General features: G+C 38.4%; 1 protein-coding gene across 1 annotated transcript; it reads left to right on the top strand.

Annotated features, from left to right (window-relative positions):
- Positions 1 to 533: 533 nt before the first annotated feature.
- LOC120935846 lies at positions 534 to 6,693 on the top strand. Its single transcript, XM_040347901.1, has 2 exons — positions 534 to 1,449; positions 3,683 to 6,693. Exon 2 carries the CDS (start codon positions 4,496 to 4,498, stop codon positions 5,846 to 5,848), a length of 1,353 nt encoding a protein of 450 aa, XP_040203835.1. The 5' UTR covers positions 534 to 1,449; positions 3,683 to 4,495; the 3' UTR covers positions 5,849 to 6,693.
- The last annotated feature ends 10,570 nt before the right edge of the window (positions 6,694 to 17,263 follow it).

The raw sequence follows: 17,263 nt of genomic DNA, 5'->3' as shown, positions 1-17,263 counted from the left end.
CTAACAAAAATCAAGATATCGTACATAATACAAATATTATAAATTGAGTTTGGAGTTCAGTGATTCAAATAGGAATTTGATGCACAAGAAAATAAAAATGACTTGGTAGTTGGTGGGGAAACCCTTGTTAACAAGCACAGAGGTCAGACGTTTCTTGTAGTTGGTGACCAGACCAGGTTTGCACACATCTCAGGAGGGATTTTGATCCACTCTTCTTTACAGATCTTCCTAAAATCTCTAATCTTTCTAATCTTTCACTTGACAAATTAAAGTTTCATCTCCCTCCATACATTTGATATATGATTATGTTATATTCTAAAATCCCTTCCGGAAGGATTTTATAAAGAATATATATATTCTTGTTAATATGAATGAATGTGAGACTGTTTGAGCTATTAATTTTCTTGTGTAATTCGCTGAAATCTCGATTTGAAACTCCAAAAACGTATAAGTTTGAATATGAAATATATATATATGTTCATTTGAAATGTTTAATGTTTTAAGTAAAGAATTGTATTTGATTGGAATGTGTTCTCCTATTGAGGTAATTCATATGGCTGTTTCTCAGTGATTGATTAGCTAGGCCACATTCTGTTTAGAATGTGATTTTAGCTGTGTCTGCAGACCTTTCACCTTTTCTTACCTAAACAAGCCATTTCCTCTTGAGATCTACAGAATATTTAGACTAGGTTCTTAGGAGCCATTTCCTATGTAAAGGTTGAGATAGATGTAAAACAGATGTTGTATCAGGTTTTCATTATAAATCACGCCCTTTGGGAGGGTATATTTCTGAGCGCGAAATTCAGACAAAGAAATGTCTTTGATATATAAACTGAAGGTCTGCCAGCTGGGGCAGAACTCGTTCTTCAGCCATCTTCAAGGACTCCCTCAGTCAACATCAAGAGGAGACATTCAGACACGCTTATTTTGCAAACATACAGAAGCAAGTCTTGGAACACACATCTGATTCATTTGAAATTCTTATTTTTTGAACTCTTATTTGAAGCTATTTGATACATTTAAACTGTTTTTGTACTTATGTTAAGTGTGTACATTAAACACACGTTTTTTTTATTCACGAATCTGTCTCACGATCGATTTAATAGCAGTAAGTGTGCTATTTTAATATAAGTCAAGTTATCAACTTTATTTCATTGGCTAAGCCAGCCAGGCTTTGAACGATTTTCAAATTTTATACCACTTTCTCAAAGTGCTATCGGAGAGAAGTAGAGTATTGAGTAATTTTTGAAACGTTTGACGAGAACCTAGAAGTCAACAATCAGCCAGTCGCTCATTTTGTCGCAGTTTTTTTACAACTGTCCCTTATATCGAAAGGGGGAACATGTTAGTACTGAGAGAAACTACGGAAAGAGTTTGACGAGAGCCTAGAAGTATTGATTTATCGTGAATGACCTGGAGATTCGTAGAACACGGAAGACTTCTTATTCGGTGAGTAAAATCATGGAATGTTTTAAATGTTCAGCTGATGAATGTCAAGGTTTATCGAAACAGATTTGTTATTCTGTTTTATGGAAGTCGTTATATTTGCAATGTTTAGAATCTAATCTGGCTATTGATGCAGAGAGATTCTCGTTAGCTAAAATTAAAAGGAAATTAAGTAATGTAATGAAACTAGTTACAGATTTTAATTCAATGATTTCTGAGGTAACAGAAATACATTCAGAGGACACTTCGGGTAATGCAGGCAATATGCAAACACATGAGAATGTATCTACTGCAGCTAGTTGTTTAAATTGTGGAACTGTATGTAATTATGTTGAGCGGAGTGAAAAAACGCAGTCAGATATAGTATTAACAGAATTTGCTCAGTCCTCAGATAAAATGGAGGAGGTATCACATGCAGGGAACCAGAATAATGTTATTGCAGCAGACATTAGTAAAAACACAGTGAATGTTTTTGAAAGCATTTCAGGCAATAGTGACAAGGAATGTGTTACGTTTGTTCATTCTAAGAAGCAATGTGTTTATCCATCGTCATATGCACAGAGAAAGCAAGTTTTCAAATGTTCTTTATGTCGCAGGAAAGGTCATATGGCAAAATATTGTTGGTCAGTGAGTGACAGGAAGTCACATAATTTCAAAACGTCTCCAAGGCGTTATGAAGTTTACTCTGTAAGATGGAGTAATCATAGGAGGTATAATTTTCAAGTTAGACAAGAAGAACAATATTATTTAAAGTACAATAAGCCATTTGTTACTTCTAATGTCACGCTGGGAGGAAACAATAGGCATGTTCCTTAGTGAGCAGCATGGAATTTATGATTTTTGGTTATGATTTTTTGGCTATGATTTTTGGTATTGCATAAGGTTTATTGAATAAGGTTTTGACGTAAGTTCGACAGATTTCATGTTGGGAATCAGAAAGTTGAATATTTTATTTTTCTGGCAGAATTGCAGACAATTCTGAAAGTAGAGATTTTAAGTGGAATATATGTAACGTCTAGCTCATGAAAAGTGAAGTGAAATTTTAAGGAATATTAATTGGTTTAGAAAAAGAGACAGAATTTATTGTTTCTTTACTTGTATAGTGTAGTGGATGTGCATTGTGCAGTAAATGTAACAGATCATATTGAAGTTTTTTTTAAGACATGAAGGGAATTGATTTTAATGATAAAAGAAATCGAATGAATAAGTAAGGATTTATATATGTGTATGTATGTAGTGTTATTTGTTTCAAACATTGAGTACAATATATATTATTCCTATCTCAGCTCTTCACAGTCCATCCTTAGTAATTTTGGAGTAAGTGACATACATCCTTGTGATTTAAATTTCGCGGGGTTTTGCTTCCAAAGCTCTCCTTTGTAAGAAAAGGTGGGGGCCAAAGGGAGACATGCAGACGTGCTGACAGCCTGATAGGAATCACACACACACACTTTTGAAAAATCACACACACGAGGAAGTTGATCCAGTTTGAAACACATACACATACGCACAATATATATATATTTATACTATCTTTATTAGTATTTTGAGGTTTCTATTTAAGAGACTTTAGCAAAGGAAGTAGGTTTTACATGGTGAAATGGTGATTCAACCTGAATTGGTATAATTGTTGCAAGGAAAACAAACACACAGATACCCTAATTTGCTGAAGAACAGAAAAAGGAATTTTTGTTCCTCTACAGGTTGATTCGACATCTTCTATGGTTCATGAGAACGTTGATGTTGCGTCATGACTTTCAATGGGTTTTTGTGTCTTGTTATATCTCAACACCTTCAGGGAATTCACTAAATTCATTCATGAGAGTTTAGGTCACTTTGGTAAAAGAATAATTGTTTGATTTTCTTATAGTAAAGTTATATTGGGACAAAATGGAATACATAACAGACAGTGTAATTTAATCTAGTTTTTTTTTGAGTAGTGTCAGAAGTATAGCATCTTCTGCAACACTGTGAATTTACTGACAGGAAGGAAAATGTCATTTGGTTTTTCAATGAATTTTTTTTTGTCTACGATGCACAGAGGGGCAATAGAGAAAACATAATGATTAATGGTGGAAGTTCAAAGACCTCTCAATTCAGTGGAATATGCACGTAGACAACAAAAATATGGATATACATTGATTAGTGGAAATGGTATATTATGAGAAGATAATGTTATTTTATGAGATAAAAATTTATATTTTGAGATAAATGATACTGCTTTTCTTTTTTCTAGGAATGATTTTTACAAAAATTGATCAAAGAAGGAAAGATGACTACAAAAGAGATGAAAAATCTTAAAGAAAGAAAGTTGATCATCATCGTCATCGTCATAGGATTCATTTTTTTCTCTATTGACATTTTTATCAGTGGTAAAATATATCACAAACTGTTCCAGCCATGCAGAGGTTAACAGGATTGACAATTTTCTCAAAGACATTACAGTATTAAGAAGCAAAAGAAATGTGGACAATGATATTAATGTAGATAACACATTGGATAGGTTTAGATATACCAATGTCAATACAGCTGATGATTTGATTGGGTATATAGCTGTGGGACAGGGATATGAGCATTGTATGGAATTATATTTCATTCATAGTAATGAGGTGGAAATCGAAGTTAAAATAGAGTCAAAAACAAGTTTTGTTAAAATGCAAGGATTTTATAGGGTTAATAATTTAACCAAGATTTTTGAATGTAATATACTGAAAAGAGCTTTTTGGACATTATTTGTAAAAGGTAATGATTCAACAATTTGGTCTGGAGATGTCAATAATGATGTGATAAGCTCTGGGAAAATATTTTATCCAGTAGACCAGTATTATTATCTTTTCAAAGTTTTGTACAAATATTAAATCCAAAACATTTAAAAATAATTGGAGATAAAAAGGGAGACATTGTAAGAAAATGGGATTTTAGAGTGATAAGGAAGTTTGCTCAATTACGAGTCAAAATTAGCATTACTGTGGTAGATATTATTGTTGCAGAGATAAAAGTGTCACCACAGTCTTTAAAAGTCATTGAAGATGAAGATGGATTGAATTTGATGTGTAGTACTCAAATATATTTACCTCAAAATTCATTGTTAACTTGGAAAAGAAATGGTGAATTTCTGGGTAGTTTTTTCCACAGTACAACTAATATAATTCACAAAGGAATTTTTGGTAATGTGAATTGGATCAATGATAAATTTATTTATCATCAATCAGGTGTATCTTTAAATGATACTGGTATATATGAGTGCTGCATATTAATAGAAGGCTATCCCTTGAAATGTGCTAATGCAAGTATAATTGTCATGTCCCCAGGGAAAACTCCATGTGTTGGTAAAAACAGTGTTTTTGCTAATCCCTTCCAGATTAACCATTTACAATCCAGAGCTCTATTGAGAGAGGGAACATTCGTCATTATATTGTGGAATTTTAATATTTCAGAATGGAAAATTTCTACAAGGTTTCCACAATGTCAAAGACATTTGGTTAATATGGAATTGGGTATTGAAAGATGGTTTGGAATCAATAGTCATAACAGAAATAGACGTGGTATTGTCGAAGGAGCCCTAGGGGGCATAGGTATAATTGGCAGTATTGCAAATAGTATGGATATTAACACGTTAAAATCTGATCTTGAGTCAGCAGGTTTAGTGGGAAGTAAAGGTTTTAAGATCCAAAGAAACTTAAATCAGATATTAGAAGATATGGTTATTAAAACAGCTAATGTAATGGGTCCATCCATATTACATCTTCAGAATATTACTCTCAATTTAATGACTAGTGAAGAACATTCACATATTGCCAGATTATGTTTAGAAATTCAAACAGAATATTCCACTAATTTTAAAATAATTGCACAAGCTTTTCAGAGTGGAGTTACCCCTCTTGGTATATTGCAGAATTTACCCAGAGAATATGCATATGTAAGAAATCATACTGATTTATGGGTAAATAAATGGTTAGGATGTAGTCAGGATGTATGTTACAGTTCTTCTATGATTCCTATAGCAGGGAGAGAACAAATTTTGGTTCCAATTACTGTTTTGGGATTACCAATTAGTGATACTCAATTATTATTTTATAAATTGCAGTATACAGATTTTGCGCTTAACAAGGATAATTTGGAATTAGAACAATTAGATTTGTCATCATGTTTACAATTTCAGTCTAAAGTTCTTTGTTTACCTAATCAAGATAAAAGTATATTTCATTCTTGTTATCATAATCATACATTATGTTCTGCAAGAATAGAAACATTTGAAGCTTCTTCTGAATTAACTACTCTTGTAGATAAAAGGAAAGTTTGTTTTCAGATCATGAAAGATACAGAAAGGGTTCAGACTTTCTTTTCCTCTTGCACAAACACAGAAAACCTAAAACGGGGGTTTGTATTGTGTAGAAGGTGATTTAAGGGCCATAAATGTAAATGGTATAAGAACTAATTTATCTCATCTATCATTGAGAAATGTTAGTGTTAGTCCGACACTATATAATTTGTCTCAAATAGATGAGTTTCCGTGGAGGGAATGGGTTAACGTAATTCAAAAGGATCAAGGTTTATTAATGGCTCTAGCTAAAGAACTCAGGAATGCAGAGATATCGTTTAAACATGAGCAAGGGAATTTGCAAGAGGTAGTTCACCAATGGTCCACTTTAACAGGTTCCAGTTGGTGGCATCAATTTAAAAACAGTATATCTATTTGGGGAAAAACTTCAATTACTTCCGCAGCAGGAAATATTTTATCACATCCTATAGTTATTATTTTTATTATTATTATGTTATGCATTATATATCAATTACTTTTGATGTTTAGAATGAAAAAACTGTATAAGCAAATCAGAAATGAAATCAAGAAAGGTGACGATATGTTGCAAAATAAGCTTAAAAGGAGATTAGGTTTTGGAGTTGCAAATTCGATGACAGGTGACAATGCATTTGGAGTTATTAGATCAAAGTCAGAGTGTTTGTGACATAAATGGGTGTATAAATGATTAGGAAATATGGTCATTATTCATATTTCAGAGGGGAATGTTATATTCTAAAATCCCTTCCGGAAGGATTTTATAAAGAATATATATATTCTTGTTAATATGAATGAATGTGAGACTGTTTGAGCTATTAATTTTCTTGTGTAATTCGCTGAAATCTCGATTTGAAACTCCAAAAACGTATAAGTTTGAATATGAAATATATATATATGTTCATTTGAAATGTTTAATGTTTTAAGTAAAGAATTGTATTTGATTGGAATGTGTTCTCCTATTGAGGTAATTCATATGGCTGTTTCTCAGTGATTGATTAGCTAGGCCACATTCTGTTTAGAATGTGATTTTAGCTGTGTCTGCAGACCTTTCACCTTTTCTTACCTAAACAAGCCATTTCCTCTTGAGATCTACAGAATATTTAGACTAGGTTCTTAGGAGCCATTTCCTATGTAAAGGTTGAGATAGATGTAAAACAGATGTTGTATCAGGTTTTCATTATAAATCACGCCCTTTGGGAGGGTATATTTCTGAGCGCGAAATTCAGACAAAGAAATGTCTTTGATATATAAACTGAAGGTCTGCCAGCTGGGGCAGAACTCGTTCTTCAGCCATCTTCAAGGACTCCCTCAGTCAACATCAAGAGGAGACATTCAGACACGCTTATTTTGCAAACATACAGAAGCAAGTCTTGGAACACACATCTGATTCATTTGAAATTCTTATTTTTTGAACTCTTATTTGAAGCTATTTGATACATTTAAACTGTTTTTGTACTTATGTTAAGTGTGTACATTAAACACACGTTTTTTTATTCACGAATCTGTCTCACGATCGATTTAATAGCAGTAAGTGTGCTATTTTAATATAAGTCAAGTTATCAACTTTATTTCAGATTACGGTATGGAGACTGGCTAGGCCACTCCATGACCTTAATGTGATTCTTCTTGAGCCAATTCCTTGTTGCCTTGGCAGTATGTTTTTGGTCATTGTTATGCTGAAAGACAAATTCATGACCCATCTTCAATGTTTTGGCTGAGGGAAGAATGTTCTCATCCAAAATTTTACAATACATCGCCCCGTCCCAACTGCCTTGAGATCATTCTCAAGCTCATAACGTGTAGCTCTTGCCTGATCCCTCACTTTTCTCATGATCATCCTTACCCCAGCTCGAGGACAATGTGTTTTTTTATTTTGTATTTCTTCCATGTGCTAATAATCTCTACAACAATTGTCTCCTTCTTACCAAGCTTCTTGATGATGGTCATGGGAGCCATTGTGGCCTTGTGCAGGTCAGCAATCTTGTCCCTGACGTCCTTTGACAGCACTTTGGTCTTGCCTATGATGGTGAGGTTTAGTGTCATTTCACACAGGCTTTACTCCTGGCATACTTCATTTTGCTCAGCGGGGGATCGGTTTGCAGATCCATGGTGAGCAGGCATATGACAGGTCCATCTCTGCTCACTGTGCTGAGATGGACCTGTCAGATACACGCTCTTCTCTATGAGGAAAACATTTTTAAATTGGGATATTTTTTATAGCTGAAAAGTAAAACAATATTGTATTTTTTTCAAAACTGTCGCTCTTTTTTTGTTTATAACGCAAATTAAAACTGCAGAGGTGATCAAATACCACCAAAAGAAAGCTCTATTTGTGGGAAAAAAGGACGTAAATTTTGTTTGGGTACAGTGTCGCAATTTTCAGTTAAAGCAACGCAATGCCGCATCACAAAAAAATTGCCTGGTTGGGAAGGGGGTAAACTAGTCTTTATCGACCAAAGGTGAACATTTAAAAAAAAAAAAATGACTGCCACATTGGCTGAACAGTAATAAAATACAACATATTTCCTTTCTGGGTGTGGAAAATTTTGTCTAATATTTTTTACAACGCACGTCAGAATTGGAATATGGACTTTAGGACCAAGGAAGCCATATGTGAGGGTTGTAAATAAGCAATATGCTGCTTTCCTTAGTAGTCTAAAAAAAAAAAAAAAAACAATATTATTTATTTTTTAAATAACTTTTAAATGATATAATAACAATTATTAAACAATTTTTACCTGTTACTATTATTTTCATATGTAGACTGGATAACGAATCAGCTCCACTGTATGATCCAGTCCAAAGTCTCAAGGTCAAGGCATTTTTCTTTGTATTCACCTCTTTCAGTTATGCATAGCACATCTTCTTTGAAATATTTCTCCAATTGAGTCACCTCATTACAGCATCCGATCCCACCATAGAGGAGAGCGGGATCTGAAAGGTGTCCTCTGTCGCTTACTGGAACCATCGGTAGTGGCGGAGGCAACCTGGTCCTCTCCCTGGCTTGGTATGGATATGAGTGAGGGGGAAGATGGCCCCCACCCGTCTCCATTCCATTGCCAGGCGAAAGCAACGTCAAAACATCACTTCCGCCCCTAACTCTTAAAAGAGACTTTTTTTTTCAAATGACATTTCATTTTTTAATTTATTTTTTATTGTAAATCTGATGTCTTTTTGACCTCAGATCTCATATTTAAGAGGACCTGTCATGCTTTTTTCTATTACAAGGGATGTTTACTTATAATAATCCTAGACTATAGAAACATTTAGAGCGAGGACTCAAAATGGACTATATAGGCACCACAACACACCAATTCATCTAAAAGTATATATTTTTATTTGTACAAAACAGTTAGTACAGAACAGTTAAAAAGGACAAACAAAGTGAATTTTAAATCCTAGCAACAACAGCTAGTACAACTACCACATACTGTATACATCACCGTAAACCAAACATAGGCAACACTTTTTGTGCCCCCTGAAATTAATTTCCGTGTGTTTTTTTACAAATATTTTGTGTTTCATCAACTTTTGTTGTAATATCGCGTGACATAAAAAATTGGAACTACCGCTTTTTTATTCTCTTGGGTGTCTTTCAGAAAAAATATAACGTTTTGGGGTTTTATATAATCTTCAGGCCTAAAATGTTTGTTTAACTCCTTCCCACATTATCCTGAATGGAAGCCATATGACAGAGGTGCTCAACCTTTTGAAGAGCAAGGGCCACTTAAGCGACTTGGTAACCGGTCGTGGGCCACAATGAGTTGAGTGGGTGGATGGCAGCCCACTCTACTCTCAGCACACCAAACTCGCAGGTAATAGAAGTCTATTGCCGCGTACACACGATCGTTTTTCGGCTTCTAAAAAACGCTGTTTTTCAGCCTCTCGAAAAAAAAAAAAATTCCAACTTCATCATTAAAACGACGTTACCCACACACGAATGATCGTTAAAAAAAATTCTCTAGCAAAGCTCGAAGACGTATAACACGTACAACGGCACTATAAAAGGGGAAGTTTCATGCGGATGACGCCACCCTTTGGGCTGCTTTAGCTGATTTCGTGTTAGTAAAAGACGATTCGCACTTTTCTGTCTGTTACAGCGTGATGAATGTGCTTACTCCATTACGAACGGTAGTTTTATCAGAACGAGCGTTCCCATCTCATAACTTGCTTCTGAGCACGCGGGTTTTTCACGTCGTTTTAGCCCACACACGATCATTTTTTACAACCCGAAAAACGACATTGTTTAAAACGTTGTTAAAAAAAGAATTTTTTGTTGTTTTTCAGAACCCGAAAAATGATGTGAAGCCCACACACGATCGTTTTAAATTAAAAAATTTTAAAACATAGTTTTTTACAAGCCGAAAAACGATTGTGTGTACGTAGCATTTGGCTCAGTGCAAGTAACCCACAGGTGCACTTCTCTGTACCTGCGGATCAGTTTGAAAGCGGCCCCGTATCCACTGCAGAACAGATATGCCCATATATACTCACTGTGATTTTAGTAATAAAAATGTACCTAATAACAGTTTTATTGCATCCCAGAGAAGGAGGTCGTGGGCCACAATAGAGGGCTCCACGGGCCATATGTGGCCACCGGGCCACTGGTTGGGCACACCTGTCATATGACATCCAGAAGAATAAGCCGATCAGGCACGTGGTGATCAGTGGTGCGGTGTGTCGCTCTGACACACCGCATCTCCAATCTCGGTAAAGAGCCTATGACGTAGGCTCTTTACCATGTGATCAGCTGTGTCCAATCAAAGCTAATCACAATGTAACCAGGAAGTGCCAGTTATCGGCTTTCCTTTATTCATGCTGACAAGGCATGAGTGGAGGAGAGAAAATCAGCATCTCTTCTGACAGGGGGGTCTCTGCACTGATATTTAGCATTGATTATCAGTACAGGCCCATCGCCAGTGATGCCAATCAGTGCCAATCAATGCCCATCAGGTATGCTTGTCAGTACCTCCTCATCAGTGCCATCTATCAGTCCTACATATTAGTGCGCATCAGTGAAGTAAAAAAAAACATACTTGTTTACAACATTTTATAACAGAAACAAAGACAACTTTTTTTAATTGGAACACAAAAAATAAAACCCCAGTGATGATCAAATACCACCAAAAGAAAGCTGTATTTGTGGGGGGAAAAAAGGGACAAAAATTTAATTTGGGTACAGTGTTACATGACCGCGCAATTGTCATTCAAAGTGTGAGGCCTCGTACACACGGACAGACTGTCCGCTGAAAAAGGTCCGCCGGACCGTTTTCAGCGGACATGTCCGCCCGGAGATTTCTGTCTGATGGTTGTACACACCAGACAGAAATCCGCGTGTACACGATACGCGGTAACGTGGCCGCGCCGTCGCCGCGCCGACGTGCGCGGCCCGGGAAGGTCAATGCTTCCACGCATGCGTCGAATCACTTCGACGCATGCGACGGATGGCGGCCGAGCGGACATGTACGGTGAGTCTGTACAGACGACCGAACATGTCCGACAGACAAGCTTCCAGCGGACATGTTTCTTAGCATGCTAAGAAATTTTTGTCCGCTGGAAAACAGTCGGCTGGACAAATGTCCGCTGGAAACCTGTCCGGTCGGCCGTACACACGACCGAACATGTCTGCTGAAACTGGTCCACGGACCAGTTTCAGCAGACATGTTCGGTCGTGTGTACGGGGCCTAAGAGCAGTTAAAGATGAAAATTGGCTTGGGCAGGAAGGGGATGAAAGTGTCCATTATTTAAAGGCGTAAACATGTAAGCCCAAAAATGAGCTAGGCCAGTGAAAGAGTTAAAGGAAACGTTCACCTTCGGGAACATGTTCCTGTTCCAGTGATCTGAGTCCTCTGTGTGACAGCAGTGCGGTGAGAAGTTCCCCGTACCGGCTGTCACTTTATGAAAAGAGCGCGGCCGTGCCATTCATTCACAGAGTTCTGTCCTTTGCCGATGTCGGTTTGTAGTTTTCAATGAACTCCCACACCGCTGCTGATCTCTCTGGTAGATGAGGAACAAGAAGATTGTCATAAGAGACAAGGAGATTGGGACCCCAATTTAGTCCCTTGGACAAGTCATGTTTTCAAAAAATTTCCACACCCCTGGAACTGTTTATTACATGATGAAGATCAGCCATGGAGTATATCTGAGGTGTATATCAGGGTGTGCTTCTTCCCCACATGAGAGCTGTGATGTCCAGCAACATTCATATACAAGACATTTCCCGCACTCAAGGCACTAATACACCTCAAGGATTGTGTGGGATCCCTGATGTACAGAAAGACAGGACTTCAGTGAGGAACAATTCCCTTACTCAGGACAGGAATACGGCTTCTCCCCCGTGTGAGATCTCTGATGTCTGTTAAAACTGGAATTGTCTGAAAAACATTTCCCGCACTCAGGACAGGAATACGGCTTTTCCCCTGTGTGAGATCTCTGATGTTTGGAAAGACTGGACTTCTCTGAAAAACGTTTCCCGCACTCAGAACAGGAATACGGCTTCTCCCCTGTGTGAGATATCTGATGTCTGTAAAGATTTGACTTCTTTGAAAAACATTTCCCGCACTCAGGACAGCAATACGGCTTCTCCCCTGTGTGAGATCTCTGATGTGTGAAAAGACTGGACTTCTCTGAAAAAAATTTCCCACACTCGGAACAGGAATACGGCCACTGTCCTGTGTGAGAGCTCTGATGTTTGGAAAGACTGGACTTTACTGAAAAACATTTCCCGCACTCAGGACAGGAATACGGCTTCTCTTTTGTGTGACATCTTTTATGCACGTTAAGATCAGATTTAAAGCGGAAACACTTCCCGCACTCAGTACAGGTAAGCCTCTTCTCTGTTGGAAGGATGGCACGGTCCCTCACAGTCTGAGATTCCTCAGGACAAGAGGAATATGGCTTCTCCCCTGTGTGAGATATCTGATGTCTGTAAAGATTTGACTTCATTGAAAAACATTTCCCGCACTCGGGACAGGAATAAGGCTTCTCCCCGGTGTGAGATCTCTGATGTGTGAAAAGACTGGACTTCACTGAAAAACATTTACCGCACTCAGAACAGGAATACGGCCACTGTCCTGTGTGAGAGCTCTGATGTTTGGAAAGACTGGACCTTACTGAAAAACATTTCCCGCACTCAGGACAGGAATACGGCTTCTCCTTTGTGTGAGATCTTTTATGTACGTTAAGATCAGATTTAAAGCGGAAACACTTCCCGCACTCAGTACAGGAAAGCCTTTTCTCTGTTGGAAGGACGGCACCGCCCCTCACAGTCTGAGGTTCCTCAGGACAAGAGGAATACGGCTTCTCCCCTATGTGAGATAACTGATGTCTGTAAAGATTTGACTTCATTGAAAAACATTTCCCGCACTCAGGACAGGAATACGGCTTCTCCCCGGTGTGAGATCTCTGATGTGCGAAAAGACTGGACTTCACTGAAAAACATTTCCCACACTCGGAACAGGAATACGGCCACTGTCCTGTGTGAGAGCTCTGATGTTTGGAAAGACTGGACCTTACTGAAAAACATTTCCCGCACTCAAGACAGGAATACGGCTTCTCTTTCGTGTGAGATCTTTTATGCACGTTAAGATCAGATTTAAAGCGGAAACGCTTCCCGCACTCAGTACAGGAAAGCCTCTTCTCTGTTGGAAGGACGGCACCGTCCCGCACAGTCTGAGGTTCCTCAGGATAAGAGGAATACGATGGTCCATCTACACTGTGTGGTGCCGGATGGACATTTGAGGTAGTCAGGTTTTCTCCTGGACTATACTGTGTGATGTCCTCATCTTCTACTTTACAGCCTGGAGACAAAGTGAGACAATCCTCTGAGGTTTTCCTCATCTCCTGTCCATCTACTAAAATAGAAATAAAAAGATTATTACTAGACATGAGCAGATTGGTTCCCCTAAACCAGGACTCCGCCCACATCAGGCAGCTTTGTCTCTGAGGATCTTACAATTCCCCCCTCAAGGTAACTAGTAAATGGCTCCTCTGTAGGGCGGCAACTAATGATTATTTTCAGAATTGATTAGTTGACCGATTATTGTTTAGATTAATTGGATAAAAACCTAAAAAAAAAAGTTTGGTGTATAATTTTGTTCACATTCTTGAATATCTATATACAGCGGTAAATATAAATCTCCAGATATATAGTTGGATATTTAATCCACTCTGAGAATAACAGACAGATAGATGTATTATTAGAGGGTAAATCTGCTACATATCACAATCAGAGATCAACATTATTAACTACTTGGCAACTGGCCCATAGCCGAATGACGACTACCGGGCGGTTACTTAAAGTGGAGGTTCACCCTCAAAAAAAATTCTGACATCACACGGAGTCGCGCCATCCTACCGACAGAATGCCGGTGTTTTTTTTTTTTTCTCAGCACATACCTCTTAATCCCGATTTTCACCTCACGGCAATCCCGCGGGAGTGGGCGTTCCCAAGCACTGCCTGTGATTGACAGGCTTCTGAACGGCGCATACTGCGCGTCACAGGTTGCCGAAAAAACCCGAACGTCGGTGCGGCTCTATACGGCGCCTGCGCACCGACGTTCGGGTTCTGTCGGCAACCTGTGACGCGCAGTATGCGCCGTTCAGAAGCCTGTCAATCACAGGCAGTGCTTGGGAACGCCCACTCCCGCAGGATTGCCGTGAGGTGAAAATCGGGATTAAGAGGTATGTGCTGAGAAAAAAAAAAAAACACTGGCATTCTGTCGGTAGGATGGCGCGACTCCGTGTGATGTCAGAAATTTTTTTAAAGGGTGAACCTCCACTTTAACTCTGGGTGGGCGTACATTGACGGGCACGCACATGGGAGTGTCCATGACCACCGGGTCCAGAGGACCCGGCGCATCGCGGTAAATGGTCGCTGATATCCGCCGTTTACCACATGATCGCTCCGTCAAATGACGGAGCGATCACTTGTAAAAAAACTACGCCGGTTCCTCCCTCCCCTCTCTGTATCGATCGGTACAGTGTGAGAGGGAGAGAGCGGATGGCAGCAGCACTGTGGGCTGGATCTGTGACAATTGCAGTCGCAGATCCAGCCATCCATCCCTCCATGCTCAGCCATCCCTGCCAATACCCCGCAATACTCTGCAATAACCAATTCCTGCCCGCCGGCTGTCATATGACGTCCTTGACTTTGTGCGGGGATATCTGAATGATGGGTGCAGCTACAGGCATCATTCAGATATCAGCTTTTTCAGCCGGCGATTCCCTACACCATAAGAATGATCATAGCGGCTTAATCGCTTAATCGTTCTTACGGGAGGCGAGAGGGGACATTCCCCCCCTCCCGCCGCCCTCTGGTGCTTCTACTGACTCACCGCTACGATCAAAGCCAGGATTGTTTTGTTTTTTATTTCAGGCTTCCCAGCCTAGAGGTGAGATGTGGGGTCTTATTGACCCCCCATATCTCACTGTAAAGAGGACCTGCCATGCCATATTCCTATTACAAGGGATGTTTTCAATCCTTGTAATAGGAAGAAAAGTGATTAAAAATTTTTTTTTTGCCGAAAAAACATGTCAAACTAAAATAAATAAAGTAAAATGAACAATAAAATATATATATATTTTTTAAAGGCGCCCCTGTCCCTGTGTGCTCGCATACAGAAGCGAACGCATACGTAAGTCCCGCCCACATATTAAAACGATGTTCAAACCACACATGTGGGGTATCGCTGCGAACGTGTAACCAGTAAATATATTTAAAACGTCGCCTATGGGGATTTTTAGGTAGCGAAGTTTGGCGCCATTCCACAAGCGTGTGCAATTTTGAAGGGTGACATGTTGGGTATCTATTTACTCAGCGTAACTTCATCTTTCACATTATGCAAATACATTGGGCTAACTTTACCGTTTTTGTTTTTTTTTAAAGCACAAAAAAATAGTTTTCCGTAAAAAAACACGTTAGAAAAATTGCTGCACAAATACCGTGCAAGATAAAAAGTTGCAACGACCACCATTGTATTCTCTAGGGTCTTTGCTAAAAAAAGATATATAATGTTTTGGGGTTCTAATTTTCTAGCAAATAAATGATGATTTTTACATATAGGAGTGAAATGACAGAATTGGCCTGGGTGCTCCCTGCATGTTGGGCCTCTGTATGTGGCCATGCTGTGTAAAAGTCTCACACATGTGAAGGTGCTCCCTGCATGTTGGGCCTCTGTATGTGGCTGTGTAAAAGTCTCACACATGTGGTATCGCCATACTTGGGAGGAATAGCAGAATGTGTTTTGGGGTGTCATTTGTGGTATGCATATGCTGTGTGTGAGAAATAACCTGCTAATGTGAAAATTTTGTGATAAAAAAGAAAGAAAAAAAATCTTGATTTTGCAAAGAATTGTGGGAAAAAACTCACAATGCCTCTTTCTAAATACCTTGGAATGTGTTCTTTCCAAAAAGGGGGTCATTTGGGGGGTATTTGTACTTTTCTGGCATGTTAGGATCTCAAGAAATGAGAGAGGCCGTCAGTACTTCAGGTGTGATCAATTTTCAGATATTGGCACCATAACTTGTGGACTCTATAACTTTCACAAAGACCAAATAATATACACTGATTTGTACTTATTTTTACCAAAGACATGTAGCAGTATATATATTGGCCCAAATTTATGAAGAAAAATTACTAATTTGCTAAATTTTATAAACAGAAACAAAGAAAAATCATTTTTTTTTTAACAGAATTTTTAGTCTTTTTTTCTCTTATAGCACAAAAAATAAAAAACTCAACGGTGATTAAATACCACTAAAAGAAAGCTCTATTTGTGTTAAATAAAGGACAAAAATTTCATATGGGTACAGTGTTGTATAAATGAGTAATTGTCATTCAAAATGTGAGAGCACCGAAAGCTGAAAATTGGTCTGGTTAGGAAGGGGGTTTAAGTGCCCAGGGGTCAAAATATAAAAAAAGAGGTAAAACGCTGTTTTGCAGATGATCAGACAGGAGTATAATATAATATGATGGATGACAGACTCCCTTGTCATAGACAGGTAGGTGGGTACAAGCTCCCTGCACCTGATGTCACTTACGCTGGCCGTACACAAACTCATTTTTCTTTCACAAAAACATTCATCCAATTTTCTAACCATTAGTGGGTCAAATCGGCGTTCATTTTCCACCACAGTGACGGGAAAATTAGAAGGAGCAGAACAGAAAACTTTTCTCCATAGAACAAATTCTCACATGGTGGGTGTGGTTTTTACTCAGAAGTTACATTCATTTTATAATTGAATGTTAAAAGCAAGTGGAATTTTCTATCTACACTCGTCCATTCATCGAATGTACAAATCATTTTCATACAAATATTTGTGTGAATATTCTCCTCCAATAATAAATCCATGTATGACCAGCATAGGACATTTATAGCAGCAGCATGATTTTATTTCATCATCTGTTATGATGGGGATAAAAAACAGGGGGCAAGATTCACAGAGCTTTACGCTACTCCGCGACAGCGTAACGTATCCCATTTACGTTACACCGCCGCAGGTTTACAGCGTAAGTGC

The sequence above is a fragment of the Rana temporaria genome, chromosome 4 (genome assembly GCF_905171775.1).
Source record: "Rana temporaria chromosome 4, aRanTem1.1, whole genome shotgun sequence".
Lineage (NCBI taxonomy): Eukaryota > Metazoa > Chordata > Amphibia > Anura > Ranidae > Rana > Rana temporaria.
Note: the sequence above shows the minus strand (reverse complement) of the source record. Positions and strands in the feature narration are given on the sequence as shown.

Coding starts and splice junctions, on each gene's coding strand:
- LOC120935846 (XM_040347901.1), top strand. CDS start 4,496: ATGTGTAGTACTCAAATATATTTACCTCAAAATTCATTGTTAACTTGG.